This window comes from Varanus komodoensis, unplaced genomic scaffold (assembly GCF_004798865.1).
Source record: "Varanus komodoensis strain SLA01 unplaced genomic scaffold, ASM479886v1 scaffold22, whole genome shotgun sequence".
In the NCBI taxonomy this organism is placed as follows: Eukaryota; Metazoa; Chordata; class Lepidosauria; order Squamata; family Varanidae; genus Varanus; species Varanus komodoensis.
Window position 1 is genome coordinate 1,022,167 of NW_025335606.1, and position 17,970 is coordinate 1,040,136.

A 17,970-nucleotide genomic window follows, 5' to 3' on the forward strand; every position below is an offset into this window, starting at 1 on the left:
TCTGGACAAGCAGGGCAAGCTAGGACAGGGGCTTGATTGCTTACCAGGAGGAAAAGAAAACCTCGGGCCAGTCGGCTGGTGGGTGGTGCCCTCTGGAGGCTTTGGGCCTCCGCTTCATCAGCACCATCTAGAATGGCCAGCAAAGAGTCCTGGGAGCTGAACCTTCTGCACCAGGAGGCACCAGGCCAGGGGAGGCTGCCCCAGAGAAACAGGGATGCCCTTAAGATGCACCTTCTTGTCCCATTCAAAGAGCAGTCAAGTAGCCAGGTGACTGTTTGCTCTCCCTGCACTGCAGTAACCGGAGGGGGGGTGGTCAGATCATGGGAGGAGGAAGCCAGCTGGGCGTGTGGGTCCCCTTCGCACCACCCAGTCTTACTGCATGGGAACTAACACACACACACGTACCCCATGCACTGAAGAAGGTGCTTCAGGTACTAGAATCCTTGGGCAGTGAGGTGGGGTGGCATGGGGGAACGGTTTCAATATGATCTTGACTGTCCTGCCAGAAATACACAGTGTGACTTCCATATACCTTTTGTGTTTTCCTGGGCATCTCTAATGAAAAGCAATCAGTAAGATCTGTTATTTGAAACATGTTGCTGAGGTCTCAGCCTGCATTTTTTTTCCCTCTTCTGGTCCTAAAAAACAACCAACCATCTCACCGAAAGCTTTTTGGAGAGGAGAAGAGTGGAATAAGAAGAGAGGAGAGCAGAGGAGAGGAATGAATCATCCATTAGCAGCAGCAGCAGTAAAGCATTGCTGTGTCTCTCACTCACATGCAAGGGCTGCAGCTAACCAGGTAGGAGGACAAGTCATTTGAAAGGCCTCTCTGGTAGTATTTCTTGCACTCAATATATTTAAATGCATCATGCCCTTGCCCATAAAGGCTGCACAAGTGAATACAGGCCTATAAGGGCCAGGCTGTCAGCAAATTACAGGGAAAAGGAGGAAACTATGGGATGGCGGAAGGGAGCAATAGCATGTAATGCCTATAGCAAAGTTAAAGGAAGCATTGCACAAATGCACGGTATGTGACACAGGATTAATCCAGAACACCATGCTCTAAAACGAGTGAAGAAGCCAGAAAGCTGCAGAAAGAAGGGGAAATCAATGGCCGCACAACATCGTAGGGTTTTGTTGAGGAAATGACACGGGGCTGTGCTCAAAGGTTGGTGATAAAAATCATTGGTGAACACTTGCACCTTCTCACCACCTTGCCCATACCATTTTGAAAAATAACAGCCTTTTCAAGGAGCTCCTCTGAATTCCCAGCCAAAGCAAAGCAAAATCAACTGGCAAATGCAAATTTCTAATTTGGAGGAAAAGTACCAACAGATGAGAGATCCCTGGTCAGCCCCATCCTCAAATGCTGCTAGAGAAGATTATGACATGGACCCTTAGGCTGCAATCCTATGCATATTTACCCGGGGAGGAGTCCCATTCAACATAGTGGGATTTACTGCTGGGGAAATATATACATGTTTGTTGAACATCTCTGTCTCATTCTCTCTCTCTCTCTCACACACACATACTGATAATCCCTTCCAGAGATTGGCTGACCCTGTTCATCCTTGCCATTCCAACAGAACACCTTCCTTTGTATGAAGTAAACTCTACTTTTCCCGACGCGTCTTGTCTCCCAGTCTCTCCTTTCCCTCCTAGATCTCAGTCTCCTTGCATTTCTGTCTCCCTAATCCATTCAGAACACGGGAAGCAAGATCACCATTCACATTCGTCATAGGACGCTTTGCCTGGGAACTCAATATCTGATTGGCATTCTGATCGCAACTTCTTTGGTAATGGAGAGAACACCACCTTGCCTGGTTTTTTGTTTTGTCTTCCTGAACACCTTGTTCCTGTCACCACTCAGAGACATCGAGTTTCTGAAAGTCTTACAAAACATAGCCAGCAAGCTCTGGCCCCAGGGCAGCTCACTTTGGCATCTGCTTCCTGGCGCTTCAAAGCAATGAAAAGCAGGGAAGGCACAGAGTTTCAGAAGTGAAATAAAGGTGCACCATCTCCATGTCTCCAACGTAAGCCATTCTTTCCCAAAGCAACTCCTCAGCCATCACCTCTATTGCCGTTGTCCAAACAGACGCACAACATTTTGAAGCTGCATGGATCAAAAGAGCAGTCTGGACTCACCCCTGGCAGCGTCTTCTGTTCGTGCAGCGCACTCTGGGCCTTAAGAGCAGACTCCCTTTCGCAGTATGTGAGGAAGGCGCAGCCTGTGGGACAGAAGCAGAAGGCAACAATTTTGAACTCGCTGAGCATCCCATGGGTGCCGCGGCCAGCCCAGGAAGCCTCCAAGCAGGGCTCACCTGCCAGTGTCCTTCACTAGCTGGTACCCAGAGACGTAACACCACTGCTTATGGAGGTTCTGGTTCACTTTTGATGCTCATAGCTCAGCCCAGTCCTCTTTGCAGCCAGAGCTGCCTTTCCCCAAGCAGCACAAAGGCCCAAGACCACAATATGACGTCAAAGGAATGCCTGGCTTATCGGTGTCTGACATGAATAAGAGGCAGGTTGAGATGCAGACAATGCACCAGCCAAGCCCGGCATAACATGCTGGCATCCAGAGATGCTCATGGAGATGGTGAAGTGTGCCTCAAAAATCCAAGCCACCTTGAGCGCTGTGGCTGTGCAGACCACCACCACAAGGAGGTGCCATGCGGTGGCTGATTTAAGGCAGAGGTGGATGTGCTGGAGTTGCCAGCTCATGACGGAGAAGACAAACATCAGGGAACACCACAGTCAGGGACACGGCCATGGTATGCCATATCTACTCCCAAGTTGTAGCATGGAGGCTTAAGGAGATGCACATTCTCAGATTTGAGGCAGCCATGGAACCAACTGTGTCCTTACAATATTATTTTTGGAACATTATTATATGGGTAACTCAGATCTTTCATTTCTCCCAAGCTTATCATGGGAATTTGATACGGAGATCTTTCATGGCAGTCAGACTTCCCGAATGTCAACACCGTTCCTCACTCTTTGTCTTAAAGTAAAGCAGACGGTAGTGGTTTGGAAAGTTAGTTTTTGCTCGAGACATGAGGAAGCATTCCCTGTCCAAAGCTCTAAGCACAAGCACAAGTGTGCACCCAAATTATTGACTGCATGCTTAGATCCATCTCATGCACAATGTGCAGTTCAGTTCGCTCAAATTTTCTCCAGAGACTGGGTCTCTTGAGCCTATGGAGAAACATCACACACTTTGGGAAATTGTGGGATTTTGCAGAGAACTGTGGAAGTTTCTCATTTGTGCAGAGCAAGCAGCAAGTGCAAATGCTGACGGGAATCAGGCCAGGGATGAGTGGGGAGGCCATATTCAGAGAATTCAAACCTTCTCAAACATTGTTCACTTGCCCGCCTAATTGCCAGTTTCCTGCTGCATTTCTGTGCCCCAAAATTTCATCGGTCAATTCTGGGGAAAGAGTAGTCCCCACTAGCTTCTAGTTTCTGGAGATTGTCTTCTGGACCAGTGGAAATTGCCTGCCCTGACACTGCACCTTAAATTATGGTTTCAAGAGAGGAAGTGAATATATGTTAGGAAACCAGAGTGTAAACAGTGGAATGAATAACACTTTGGTGGGCCACACTGCCTCTCTCTATCAGTAAAAGAAGGCAGTGTTACCAATAAATACATTCTGAACATTAATAAATAGCAAATACATGGCCCTTTGTTAAGTCCACATGATTTGTTGAGGTCAGGTTGCCTTGGTCCAGGACTTGACTTACGTCACTGCAGTTTTGACATATTTCCTCTACTGCAGACTTGAGCATACGTCAGTGCAGAAATTTAACTGAGTTTATTACTTTTCCAAAGTACAGATTGCAGAGTGCCATGCCTAAGGGTGATGGGGCCACCGCAGCGGCGATTTCCTCTGTCTGCGGATCTGGATGGTACATTCTGAATGGCAAGAAGAAGGGAAGCAAAGCTAATGACTTCAGAATGGTCCTTAAAAGAACAGTCTCTTGGTAATCAAAGGGGAAGCTATGCTTAAAATTTAATTTCAGTGCTAAATCATGTGCTGAGTGCTCTCTGCTGACCAAACAATGAGAAGATACTCTGCCACCAGTAGCAAACTTGGAGTAGTTGATACAGTCTAATTAGGCTGATCATAGCACACCATTGGAGAGATAAACTACAGAGTGCAAAGCTCCTGTAACGGTAGCTATATATTTCCTCTCCTGGTGATGGCCCCGTGACAGCTCGGCTGAGAGTAATGAAGTTCTGCAGCGCTTCCCTCACTGTGGTCATAATTCAGATGCTGCAGGTGGCAAACTCCTCCTTTTCTTATAAAAACAGCATCTCCCTTCTGAGAGCCATTCGGAGCAGGTTGAGTTATGGGGAGGGAGGAGACAGAATGAAATTCTTCCCCTCGAACTGGGGCTCCGCTGACAAAGAGCTCCCCAGTCCCCTGTATGCACAAAAGGAGTATATTGGTGTGATTAGGGATGCCCAGACCTGGGGGCGGTTGACGGAGGGCTGCTCAATTTGGAATGAGGATCTTTAACACAGAAACAGAGAGACAGAGCAAGTCAGAAGGGGCCTCATGGGCCATCTAGTCTGACCCCCAGCTCCAGCTGGTTCCACTTATGATATGCCCACCATGTGCATGCCCAGCCTGTTCTTGAACACTGTCACCACTGGGGCTTCAGCCACCTCCCGTGGAAGCCCATTCCATACCCTACTGTCAGGAAGGACTCAGATTCTCTCCAGATTCTCCAAGAGGCAGTAGCACCACAAAAAGGAAGCCAGAGACCTCCCAGTCACCAGAAGGGGCAGGAGAGCACAGACCCATGTAAAACTGGGGCAGATTTTCTAACAGCCAGGTGAGCGGAGCATGCCCCTCCTTTTCCCCATCATCCAGGGCCTGCAACTCCAAGATGTACATGGGACACACAGTCAGCGACACTACCTCTATTTTATCTCAGGCAGCAGCACAAGTGAGGCAGCACCTGCTTGCTTATAGCTTGATTTGGTGGTTGTCCAGTTTTTCCACCCAGGAAATTACTCTCAGGGAGTCTGATCCTAACAAAGCAAGATCAAGATAGCACCATTGAGTGGTTGGGGCTTGAATGTTGGGCTGAGATGCAGGAGACCCAGGGTCTGCTGCATCCCTTCAACCATGAAGATGTCCGAATGACTTGGGGTGGTCCCCAACTTTCGGGCAAAGCTCCCTCACAGGGTGGTTGTGAAGAGAAACCAGATGGGAGAAGAACCAAGTGCTCTGCATTGAGTTCCATGCAAGAGTTGCCACTGCCTGGGCTGCTGTGCGGCAAGGTCAGCCCTAACCTCCCCACCAGGCCGGCCTGGAGGCGTCTCATGGGGGGTGGAAGAAGCACAGAGATGAAGGGCGGCTCTGCACAGCTCCTTCCCCACAAAGCAGCGAGATGGCCAGCGCTTTGTGGGGGAGGCTGAAGTGCTGCCAGGATGCACCCGATCATGGTGATGGTGGCCTCCCCTCCTCACGCCCCCCAGAAGGCCCACTAAACTGGGGCTGGGATGACCCCTGCCGGGAGCTGTCCCTTTCAGCATTCCCGGCCCTCCTCTTGTGCTCAGCCTGGTCTTCTGAACAAAGAGGGCCTCTGCAAACGCTCACAGACTCCAGGCTGTGCAACCAGCAGCCTTCTCCTGAGCAGGGCCCCCTTCCTGGAGAGCACCCCAGAAGCACTGGGCCTGCTCACCAGGGACTTGGGCTACAGGCCACTGTGAAGCTGAGCCCAGGGAAGCAGATAGATTTCCACCCCCAGTCAGATCGCTCACACATCCCTACCCTAAGCCCCTTCTGCTAGTAGCTTTTGATTCCTCGGAGAAGCACCTGGCGTGTTTGTTCCTGGAATGGCTTCAAGGGGACAAGGAGAGGACATGCTGAGTATGAGTGATCTATCATCTCATCTTATCTTCATTCTGGAAGTGATTGGCATTAAAAGTTGAAAGGAGAAGGGGCTGCCCCAGCACCTGTAGGCTTGGCACCATCACGAAAGACACTGGGATGGACGTGGTGGCCATGAAGCAAGCAGTGAGAGACCAAGAGCCATGGAGAGCGATGATCCACGGAGTGGCCAAGGGTCGGACACAACTGAATGGCTATCAATGATGATGACTTTATTTTAGTGTTTTTATCACTTTATCAGTGGCTGAAGCTCTCTTGGTGGTTTGCAAAACACATTAAAACAAAGAAACAAAGCAAAAACCCCATTGTATTATTAAAAGTTTAGAATACAAAATGAAAGACCACATAAAACAGGTTTATGTATTGATTTTGAACCTCAGAGCTGGGAATCCAAAATATCCTCTGGCCCTCTAGGACCGGAGGATTACCGTGCTGAAGATATTTTTAATACATTAAAAAGTATATGTTGAATACTACTGTTACTACTACTAAACATACATACAGAGGAATGACAAATAGACTCAAAACACAACTGAAAAAACAACAACAAAAGTGATTAAAACAGACCACAGACCACTAGAAAGTCAGCAGCAGAGCAACTGCCCAAGTCCTGCTTGAATGAAAACATTTTGTCCACCAACTGAAGCAGAGGGGCAAGGGCCAGGGTGGGGGTGACACACCCCTTTTTTGGCAGGTTTTCCCAGAGCCTGTTGGTAGGGATATATAAAAACTTCACTTTTATTCTGAATTTTTTTTTTCAATTTTCCATTTGGGTTTGAATATGCACATTCGTACCTTCGCAATCTCCTGCAAAATCCCACAGTTTCATCCAGTGTGGAAACACAGTAAGGTGAAATGCTCTTCCAGGAAGGATTCAGAGGACTTTGGAAAACTCAGTGATGCCAGACTTGCCCACCCCTTCATGGGAGAATCTGTTGAAAAGGCCCTCCCATGCATGCCCCGCCACCGTGTCTCCATGGACACGGGGCAGAGGACAAGGACTCTGGAGAAGACCTCAAAACCCAGCAGTTGTGTCCATGTCACACATCACTGCATAGACACAAATCCCCCAGCAGGACTGTGATGTTCCCAAGTAAGAGGAACTTGCCCATTTAACCAGGGAAACTTCTCTTTTGGTGTCTCTGCAAAGCTCATGCTCTGTAGAACGAGTCATATTGGGCCAGGTCGGCTGTAGGGGACTTGTTGCAATCCAGTTGTGCTGGACTACAGCTCCCATGAGCTGAAGGCTGCATACCCAGTGGTAGTCATGGGCCATCTTGGAGCATTGACAGTGGCCCACTTCTGATGTGGCATGGAGATGTTCAGGCGTGTGAGGGGATGTAATGCGGAGGAGGGTGTGACCTGTTCTTCCCTGCAGTGGAGGGCAGGATGCGTTCCAATGGGGCAAAGCACAAGGAACCAGGCTTCAGGTTGGATGTCAGGAAGTACTTCTTAATGGTTAGGACTTCTTGGGTATGGAATGGGCTTCCAAGGGAGGTGGCTGAGGCCCCATCAGGGAGGGTGTTCAAGGAAAGCTTGGACAACTGCATGTTGGGGATTGCATGAATGGGGCTGGCTGGAGCCAGGGGTCAGACGAGGTGGCCCAAGAGGCCCCTTCCGACTTGCTTTGTTTCTATGTTTCTATCACTTGCCAAATTCCTGCAATATGTCAAGGGGGAAAGGGATCAGGAGTGCTATGGCACACCAAACATAGTGGGATCAGCTCTACCTCTGAAGCTAACACTAGTCTCAGCATTCGTCTGAACAGGGCCACCTTGCCTGGGTTTTTCTGCCTCCTCCAAGTGGGAGCCTGCACCAGCAAGCATCCTGATTTAGACAGCACCGAGTGTCCACCCTTGGCGCCTCCTGGGCTGTGAGCTTGGCGAGAAGGGCTCTCTCGCCCAGCATCTCACTTCCTACCACTGGACAGCTCTTTCAGCTTGAACATACACATCTGGAAACTCCCAGCCAGTAATTAACTGTCATCCTATTGAACCACAGTCTCTAGGAAACATGAGGATGTATCAAGTGCTCTCCTGGGAGGGTGAGGTTGTTAAAGAGAAGAAGAGAAAAAAATAACCAGGAGCTGGCGAAAGAAAGAAAGGGGAGCAAAGCCTTCTATCTCTGTTCTATTTTAATTTCCCCACCAGGGGATTCGACAACATAAATAATAATTGCATGGAACACAGATGGATAATAATTGCAACAAAGGTCACACCAACCCCTATAATCAATCCCTAAAGAGTTCCGAGGCTTGGAACACAATGGGAGAGGCATAATACAGCTTTATGAGGATATAAGGAACTGCCTAGTGGTGTGTCAAGCTGAGCCTCTGCCTACAATGAGCTACTTTGAGGGGGAACAGTTTTTCAACATCTCTGGCAGCGTGGTTGCCAGCCCAGACCTTTGAGACCATGGAACCAGAGATAGGACTGGGCAGAGCCAGAAGCACTGTCCACATAAACTCCTCTGGGTTTACAGGGCAACCTAAGACATGTGGGTAGGGGAGATGGAACTGAGCTGGCCTACGTTGCTCCAGGGAACAGGTCTAGGACCAGTGCCTGGGAGTCATGGGGAAGCACATTTCAGCTTTAGGAGAAGCTTGCTAAGCATGAAGGTCAAACAGCAAAGGACTACACTGACTCAGGAAAGCTTCATACGGTCTTATGGGGTATTAGAAGACTCATACGGACCATGAGGCACTGTTGCAAGACAAGAAGATTTCTTTCCAGTTTCTTCCCTGGCTGGAGCTGGACCATCCCGCAGCTGAATCACTGCCCACCCACCTGGAAGTCCTAGAGCTTCCATCTGTGATGGTCTACAATCCAGCACCCACCCACCTGTGTTGCCTGTTGCTGCCCAACATCAGTGGCATTCATTCCCTCACTGCTTCGGGGTTGAAGTTCATTCTGGAACTACTTAAGGCCAAAAGTACCAGCATATTTTAACATTGTGATCTTTTTGCCATGAAGTCTTAGAAGAGAATGGGGAGTGGGGAGAGTGGCCCAAAAGCTTGGAAGCAAATGAACCATCAGGGGTTGGAGAAAAGGAGATGGGGAAAATGTGGCCCCCAGCCTTGGCTTTAAAGGATCTGTCCATGGTGCTGAATGCAGTGACTTTAAAGAGCTATCCATGGTGCTGAAAACGCTGACTTTAAAAGAGCTATCCATGGTGCTGAATGCATTGGCTTTAAAAGAGCTATCCATGGTGCTGAATGCATTGGCTTTAAAAAAGAGCTATCCATGGCGCTGAATGCAGTGGCTTTAAAAGAGCTATCCATGGTGCTGAAAATGTTGGCTTTAAAGAGCTATCCATGGTGCTGAATGCAGTGGCTTTAAAAGAGCTATCCATGGTGCTGAATGCACTTTGGGGAATCCAGGCTATTTCAATGTTTAGGCTGAAACCCAATGGGGAAGCACCACCCCTTTGGCATTGGAGCTACTGAGCTTTGTCGCTATTAGAGAAAGAGCTGAGGGCTGACTTTGGGCCCTGGATGGGTCAGATTTGACCCCAGGACTGAGGTTTTCCACCCTTGCTTTACCTACCAAGATCTTTGCTTTATTGACCACATCTACCACATGGTGGCAGTGACTGAATTTGGAGGAGCAGTGTTGTACCAAGTTCCTCCAGCAAACTGTCTTTATTCCACTAGCAGATTTTCCTACACAAATCCCAAGCAAGCTGAGCAAAACCTGAGTGGCATCAATAGCCTTCAGGCTGGTCTATGTCCCCAGTTCCATGGATTTTCATCGGACCAATTTAAGGTGCATTCATGGAGGAAAGAATATCTGAAGAATCCTGCCTTGGCATTCTGTTTTGCACAACACAGGATGAGACGCTCATTGGAGGGACACACACACACCTGGACAGAAACAGCTGTCCCTTGTCAGATGGTTTAAAGAGAGCACCAACAACTCCTACAGTTTTTTTTATCGGTTGCAGCACTCGAAGTGAACTTGAACACGGCTGCTTTTAAAGCTGCCATGCTGCCTGAATTAGCTCGCCCAAGAAATGCTGAAAGGTAGAACTGCACATCCCATTTTGCATCTAATTTCCCCCTCCATCCCCAGATGTATGATCCAGACCTCTAGTAACATTGCAGTGATACATCCCATGGGAGAAAGATGACGCATATCAGCCAACTATTAATAGTTGTAATTAAGGGCCATTCCCCCCTCTTTGTTTTACTTTGGCAGTCAGCCATGGCTGTCTTGGCAGAGAATGGCACCCCATTTAGACCAAAGGACAAGCACTTAACATCCACCTTAAGACCTCTACTTGTCTGGCATTTATGCAGGTTATTTCCTTCCTGCACCCCTGACACACATATGCATGCACACACATGTGTATGCGCGCGCGTGCGCGCGCGCGCGCGCACACACACACACACACACACAGAGGTAGGCTGCGAACTCAGCCACAACGTGAGATTGAAAGATCCAACAGATGACATCAGACTGCCAGTGGCTCAAGGTCATTGTCTCAGTAGAATCGAGCTCTGTATAACAACAGAGGGTACCCAAAAGAGTAGAAAGAGGCAAAAGTCCTAGAAGTGCCCACCTAGTTCAGTCCAGGGCCCATCTAGTCCAGAGTCCTATCTCCTCCTCTATGTCCTTGGAAGCCCAAGACTGGACATCATATGCACTCTTCATGATACTAGTCCTTAGTATCTCACCAGGAGACATGTGCTGATAAACTTGTAGTTTATAAATCTGTCTGCATTTTTGTTTCTAAGTCAAGTTTGGTAGCCATCAGAGCATGTTACTGAAATGTCTTCTGTAAATTAAAAGGTTTGATCATTCTTATGAGCTAAAGGTGATTTATCTGTTAAATATATTTGCCTCTGGGTTAAAAAAAATGGTGTCTAATGCAAGGTGATGTTCTATCTATCTATTTGTTTTTTATTTGTTTTTTGGCGCCAGGCTAAGACCTTTTTATTTAAACAATATTTTAATAACATTTAATATTAACTATAGGTTTTAATTTGTAGCCAGAATGAATCGGGTTTTTAATTTGGATAATCTGTATTTTTGTACCATGTTTGTTTATTTATGTAAGCCACCACAAGGCATTAAGTGATGGAATGGCATACAAAAACTCTAAATAAATAAATAAATATCTGTAATATATAGACATAGACATAGATGTAGCGATATCTGACTCGCCTAATTATTGTGATTAGTTAGGAGAGCCAGCTGGTGTGATGATTAGACTGTTGGACTGGAGGAGCAATAAATCTGGGTTCGAGTCCCCGCTTGGCCATGAAGCGCAATGGGAGACGTTGGGCCAGTCGCACCCTCCTGCCCAACCTACCTCACAGGGTTGTTTTTCTGAGGATAAAATTGAACCGTGATACTTCCTTGCATTCCTCATGAGAGGAACAAAAGGCAGGATATAAATGTAGGGTGATAATAATCTTCAGACCACCTTTTAAAGTGATAGAAATCTTACTTGTGTGTGTGTGTGTGTGTGTGTGTTTTAAACAATCAATCTAACCAACCGGTCAATGGATCAAACATTATAGCCGTATTAATTATGCACTCTTTGAAGAACTCTTTACCTGGACTGTCCTGAATTCATCTTCCATCAACCTCATTCAATGACTCCAGGCTAGGGCCAGGACATCTGAGGGAACACCTCTTTCCAGATACCCCTTCCTGGCTGTTGAGAGCTTCAACGGAGGTCCTTCTCTGTGAGCCATCCCCGACAAAGTGAAGGGAGAAATGGCTAGAAGGGCCGTCTTTGTGTTTGCACCACAATTATGGATCTCCCTCTTCAGGGAGTGTGCTTGGCAACATCACCGCTAGCTTTCTGTTGCCAAGCAAAGATGTTTTCTATCCAACCAGGTATTTTAGTGGCTAAAGGTTTTGTAAACCTTGTTTTAAACTCTGTTGCTGTATGTTTTGTCATGATCTCTTTCTCCAATTGCTTTTAACTGTTGTTTGATGGTTCCCTTGGGGTTTTATTGTATGCCACCAAGACAACCCACTGGGCTATGGGATGGCATATAAATGCAATGGAGACTTTAAAAAGTCCTTCTCCTATGTGTAAGTGTGTGTGTTTCAGGACAGCAGGGGTCTTTATTTAAACCCGAAAATTATTAATTCATCCAGAATCTTGTGCCATTTGGACCAGTAAAAGCCTAAATGGCTAAAGGATTGCACCAGGAATGTGTATGTGAGGAATCTGTTAGAAGTACAAAAACCTGATGGCTTTTCCGAAGTCATTTGTCCAAATTCTTTTCTGTTTGCCTCACACTGTTGGTAGCTCAGCCTAATAAGCAAGGGGCAGCAGATGGATTTCCGCTTCTGAATAGGGTCACAAATTGCTGGAATTTATTTTCTTAACAAGAAAGAGCTTGGGAAATTTGCGCAAATTACAGAAACCAAAATTCGGGCAAATTTTCTGGACTTTTTCTTTCAATTAACTCAACTCATCTCTTAAGAATGAAAGAAATCAGATATTGTATGCATATTATTGGTGGGAAGCATCAGGGATGGGACAAGAGACCGAAAGAAAAAGAAGAAATGATTCTATTTGCATAAACCATGGGAACTGAAAAAAAATCGCTGAAAATAATAATTTAAACATGTGTCTGTTTGATGTGTGTCAGCCACAGAACCCAAGAGGAAAACCAAAATGCCAATACTGAATTACATGGATTTGACAACAGCACGTTCCTTATGAAATAGGGAATAGGGTGAGCTAGCAATGATGCAGCAAGGGATCGAACGATCAAGGATGTTTACCAAAGGAACATTGTGAATGCAATAAAATATTCAACCTACTGCAAATCCATTTAGAGTCACACACCATTTGCAGTAAGCACCTGATTTATGCAAATCAGCATTTCCACAAAAGGTACTATAAGTGCTCAGGTCTCAGCGTGTGCAGCTCTTTTGCACGTATTTCCAGTTCCTGGGAAAAAATCTGGCAAGTTTCATTTTCATTTGACAGTTTGGAGAAGCTGCAGAAGTTCATCAGGCTCAGATTGATTGATTGATTGATTGATTATATTTCTCTGCCACCCCATAGGCATTCAAATCCTCTTCAGGTGGCTCACAGTGCACTCATAAACAATAATCCAGACAAAAATAGAAAATACAGATAAAAATAAATTACAGTAATAACTAAAACCATAAAACATAATAGAGCAAAAATGAAATATAAAACAACAGGAGGATAAACACAATATAAACAATAAAACAACAAACAATAAAACAATAAACCAGCAGCAAGACCAATAACCATAATCTAAAAACAGGTACTAAATTTAAAAAATGAGTTTCCCATGTCATACATTCCATTGGTCCAGAACAAAACTAATCACATGTATGATCCTTTTACTTACTCTCAGGGAAGCACGTGAGATTCCAATTTATATTTACTTATCTATTGGAATTTATTTATTTATTTAAAGTATTTATATGCCGTCCTAATTGCAAAACAGCCTCAGGACGGCGTACAATGTAATAGCATAAATAACATAAATAAAATTCCCGACCCACACAGGCTGCAATTAAAAAAATAGAAAAAACTATTTTAAAAGTTATTAAAATATTATTGGAATAAAAAGGTCTTGGCCTGGCGCCGAAAAACAAATAACGACGGCGCCAGGCGGACCTCTCTGGGGAGCGTGTTCCATAGGTGGGGCGCCACTGCAGAGAAGGCCCTCCTCCGGGTACTCAGCCTGCTGATGTCCTTCATGGAGGGTTCCCGGAGGAGGGCCTCTGCTGCTGATCTCAGGGGGCGGGAGGGCAAATATGGAAGCAGGCGTTCCTTCAGGTATCCAGGTCCCAAGCCATTTATTATATCTATATGCCACTTTTTTCTTTCAAAGAGCCCCTCCTCCTTTCAATCTTCTCCTCACAACAACCCTGTGAAGTAGGCTAGGACAAGAGTCAGTAACTGACCCAAAGACATCCAGTGAGCTCCGTAGCTGAGTGGGGATTAGAATCCAGGATCCCGTCCAACACTCTAACCACCACACCACACTGCCTCTTGATATTGGGAAGGAAGGAGCAGTAAGCCCTTCCTTCTAGTTCTTATTGCTCCAAGGCCGTGCTTGAAAGGACAGGGTGGGGCTTGCTTCCATTTCCGAGACTGCAGGAGCTGCTCAGAAGATGTCTATTGACTTCAGCAGAAGGACTGTAAAAGTCTTTGCACTGTTACGTGGAAAATATACTGCACAAACTAAGCGCTTATCACAAAAGCACAAGATGTTCAACAAGCAGTGACTCTGCACCAAGGGGAGGTTAGAACCAGGCCTGCTTTGTAGCCTGGATCCATTTCATCACGAAGCTCTTGTAATTCATTTTTCCATCCATAATTTAATGATCTGATGTCTCCAAACCTCTTTTCTAAATGAAACAAACAAGACCTGCTCATGGTCTCTGAACATTTGCATGTTCCCAAGGAATCTCTTCAATTATCATTGTAGCAGCCCCCACCAATTAAAACATTTCAGATTGTGAACCGAAGTATTAAGGGACAAGTGCCCAGCAATATTCTACAGGATTTTTCCTATGTTAGTTTGGACATCATGGTCCTAAACCATCCTCTTCGTCCATGATTTGGATTCCTCCTGTACATTGTTGAAACTGAAAAGGGATGTCTCTCAAATTATGGGTTCTACAGCAGACCAGCCTTTCTGGATCCACGTGGATTCTGCCAGCTTGAGTGACTTTTTATTTTCTTTCCGCTGCCCACATCTGCTTGTAGAAAAATACATAAAACGGACCCAAAGGGCACACTTCCCCCATTGGCAAAAGCACAAAAATAAGCCTTGGAGGGAGAATGCTATTGCTGAGGGACTTTGCACATTGTCGAGAGAACAAATTTGTGCAGCTCTGAATTCATGCATGCAAATGCATAGGAAGACAGTTTTGCAGGATCTGATTCTGAATTGTGTCAGTGAAACCCAAGAAACAGAATGAGTTCTCTGGCATCCATTTATCCCAGACACAAAGCTCCACTTCCCACTTTGGACCCCAGATGCCTCTGAATGATATCTTCCCATTGTGCCCGGCCTGCTCTCCCACACATTATCTTATTTTGCATTTTATTGCTGCAACCCTCCCAGGGAGCCGTATGGCTCATAGGGCAGGATAGAAATTTATTAAATAAAAAATCCCCCTCCCCCCCCACCACACACAACACATATACTTTCCCTTCCAGAGAAAAGTTACCTAGCAATGCACAGGGAAGGGATGGTCAGTGGAAGAGTTAGCTTAATTCTAAATCAATATAAGAATGAAGGAGGTACTCGCTGTATATGCAGATTTTGTTTCAGCTCACAGGACGTGCGCACCTGCTTTGTTTGCAAACCTCAATGCAAATTAAAAAAAAAAAAAGGCAGCACTCCCCCCCCCCCAGGAAAAGCTTTAACATTCCTGTGCTTGCGAATGCATTTGGAAAATACGTATGTATGTATATATGTGGGGGGAAATTTGGCCTTTCTGTGCTTTAGTCTGGGGGAGCATGAAAAGTGTGCACTTTTACAAAAAAAGTGCACTGACATAGACCCTTCTCTCATTTGAGTGCAAAGAAAGCAAGACTGTGTACAAAAACAGGGGCCAGTTAACTGTCAGAATGGGATGAGAAGAGCTGGGTGCACTTGAGCATCCTTGGTATTCCCATCCCTGAGAGAGTGTACATCACTATTAAGAAGCACCGTATACATGGAACACATCAATGTATCTGCAACCAGCAGGATTCTATAAATGGCTCCAGCCTGCAGTTTCATGAGGAAAGCGAGTGGTCCATTTATTTTCCTCCCTGCTAACCAAAGAGGCTGTTTGTCTCTCCATTGCAGAACTATCTTAACTCCTTCCAGAGTGGACAGTCCAGCCGTAATCACACCAAGGTCCCTGGGACTAGTTGCTTCTGGTGAAGACACAAATCAATGGAAGATTTGTGGCTCTGGAACTCTTTTATCCAATATTTTCATAGTGATTAAGTGCCTTTTAGGAAGGTTAGATCCTTCTCTCAGAGAGGAGCCGCAAGAGTTCCCCTCCCATGTACAGCTACTGGCATTGCTTATGCTTAAAGAGACACAAATGCAATTCAGCACATGGGGGCATCAAGTTCTCCAAATGGTTTTATGCAAATGGAGCAAATCTGCATATATTTGCACAACCTTTTTCTGCTAGTCATGGGACAAGTGTGAAGGCAGCCATGGTTCAATGATGGATACCTGATGATGCTTGGCTGCAGAAAATAGCTATGTGTTAATCAACAGATGTGACTTTGCTGAACATCTCCACATTCCATCTCAAAGTTTCTTCTGCCATGAGCCAGATCAGATTTAGAGCTGCTGCTGTTGTTGTTTTATTGTCCTTCCTTCATGAACTTAGGACCCCCAGGCTATGGAATGGGCTTCCATGGGAGGTGGTTGAGGCCCCATCGGTGAGGGTGGTCAAAGAAAGGCTAGACATGCACATGGTAGGCATGTCATGAGCAGAGTCGGCTGGAGCCGGGGGTCAGACTAGATGGCCCAGGAGACCCCTTCTGACTCGCTCTGTTTCTCTGTTTTCTGTTTCTCTGAACTGTGTTGAAAGTTCAGAAATGTATTGAGTTGGTCCACCAATAGTATTTGGGTCCATGTTTTGTTTCACCAGATATAACCTCGATCAATTCTTGCCATATACAAATCAATTTACCTGTAACCTACCCAGAGAGCCTTATGGGGCAGGATAAAAAAAACAACAACTATAAATAAATAAATAAATTTCTCATGATCCTCTAATGCAATATCCATCCCAGAGAAATTTACATGACATTGTATTGTTGCTTTTTCAGTATCAAATGGAAGACCATTCTCTCTCTCTATCTTTCTCTGTCCATTCATCCATTCCAAGCCATTTCATGAATTTCTGCTTTAAATCCATTTTATCTCAGCAATACATGGGTTTATGTTTTATCATTTCCTTGTATGTTTTAAATTGTGTACATTTACATATTTATTGATTTATTTTAAATGTTTTGTAAACTCTCCTGGCCAAGGTAGGGGGCAATGCATGAATATTTGATTAATTAAATGACAATCAAAACAGGACAAGTTAATTCCTGGACCTCCAGTCGCTTCTGAAATCAAAAGGGGACTGGCCAATGAGGCTGTGATTCATACATAACTGCATTGAGTGGTAAGGGAAACACTGGGCAAAGATGCCAGCCTTTTCATTTTTTTAATTTGGAGGGGAATTAATTCCAGAGGACAAGACACTTCCCTGACCATTGGACTCTGTGCTGAGTACTGTTAGCACAACCGGAACTGGTGGGGTTTTCACCCCCGTGCCCGTTGCCCAAGGGGGTCCAGAGGAGATGCATTACCAGGAAAAGGGACAAGGAAAAGAGTCCATTAAAAGCCAGGCTGGAAGCCAGGAATTTTCTCCTGTTGGTGAGCTGTAGCAGCCAGCTCTCCCAGGAGATCTGTTGGAAGGCCCCTTTTGCCTGAGTCATTTGAAATTGGACTGGACAAAGCTCTGATGAATAGACCAGAGGGACCAATACTTCAGTGTCTGTTGTACAGGCACTGCGACCCGGCGTCTCCTCTTTTTCTCATCTCTAATTTGCACAAACCCATGAATCACCAGCTGGCAAGAGCCTGGATAGATGCGGAAATGCCAGCTCCTAATGATACCATTTGATTTTGATTCTGCTTTTCAACTGACAAATTAATTGCCCTTGTATCACAGAATCAAGCGTGAGAGAATGTGGGAAATTCTGCTCCTCTTCTGGAGATGCTTGTTCTGCTTCCCTCAAGATGATTTGGAAGCTTTAATTCAGTGGGACCTGCCAAATTCAACCAGAATTTTGTTCAGGGAGAGACCTGAGAGCCCAGATTGAGCGCCACGGTGCCACAATTTTAATGTGGGCCACTTCTGCCACGTTAAAAGAATGCTGCCTGTCCTGCAAAATTCATACCGTTCCACAAATACAAAATATCCATATGTGTGTGTGTGTGTGTGATTCACACACACACACACATATATGAATATATGTGATTCATATGCAATTCATATATATGATATATATATATATGAGATTCATATGCAATTTATATATA

General features: G+C 45.6%; 1 protein-coding gene across 46 annotated transcripts in view; it reads right to left on the reverse strand.

Moving 5' to 3' along the window:
* CELF4 (CUGBP Elav-like family member 4) overlaps window positions 1–17,970 on the reverse strand; it is an 818,464-nt gene that overhangs the window by 688,271 nt on the left and 112,223 nt on the right. For all 46 annotated transcript variants that reach the window (XM_044431420.1, XM_044431439.1, XM_044431416.1 and 43 more), the window contains exon 2: window positions 2,146–2,228. In XM_044431420.1, the coding sequence (XP_044287355.1) occupies window positions 2,146–2,228 (83 nt within the window). The remainder of the gene's footprint in view (window positions 1–2,145; window positions 2,229–17,970) is intronic.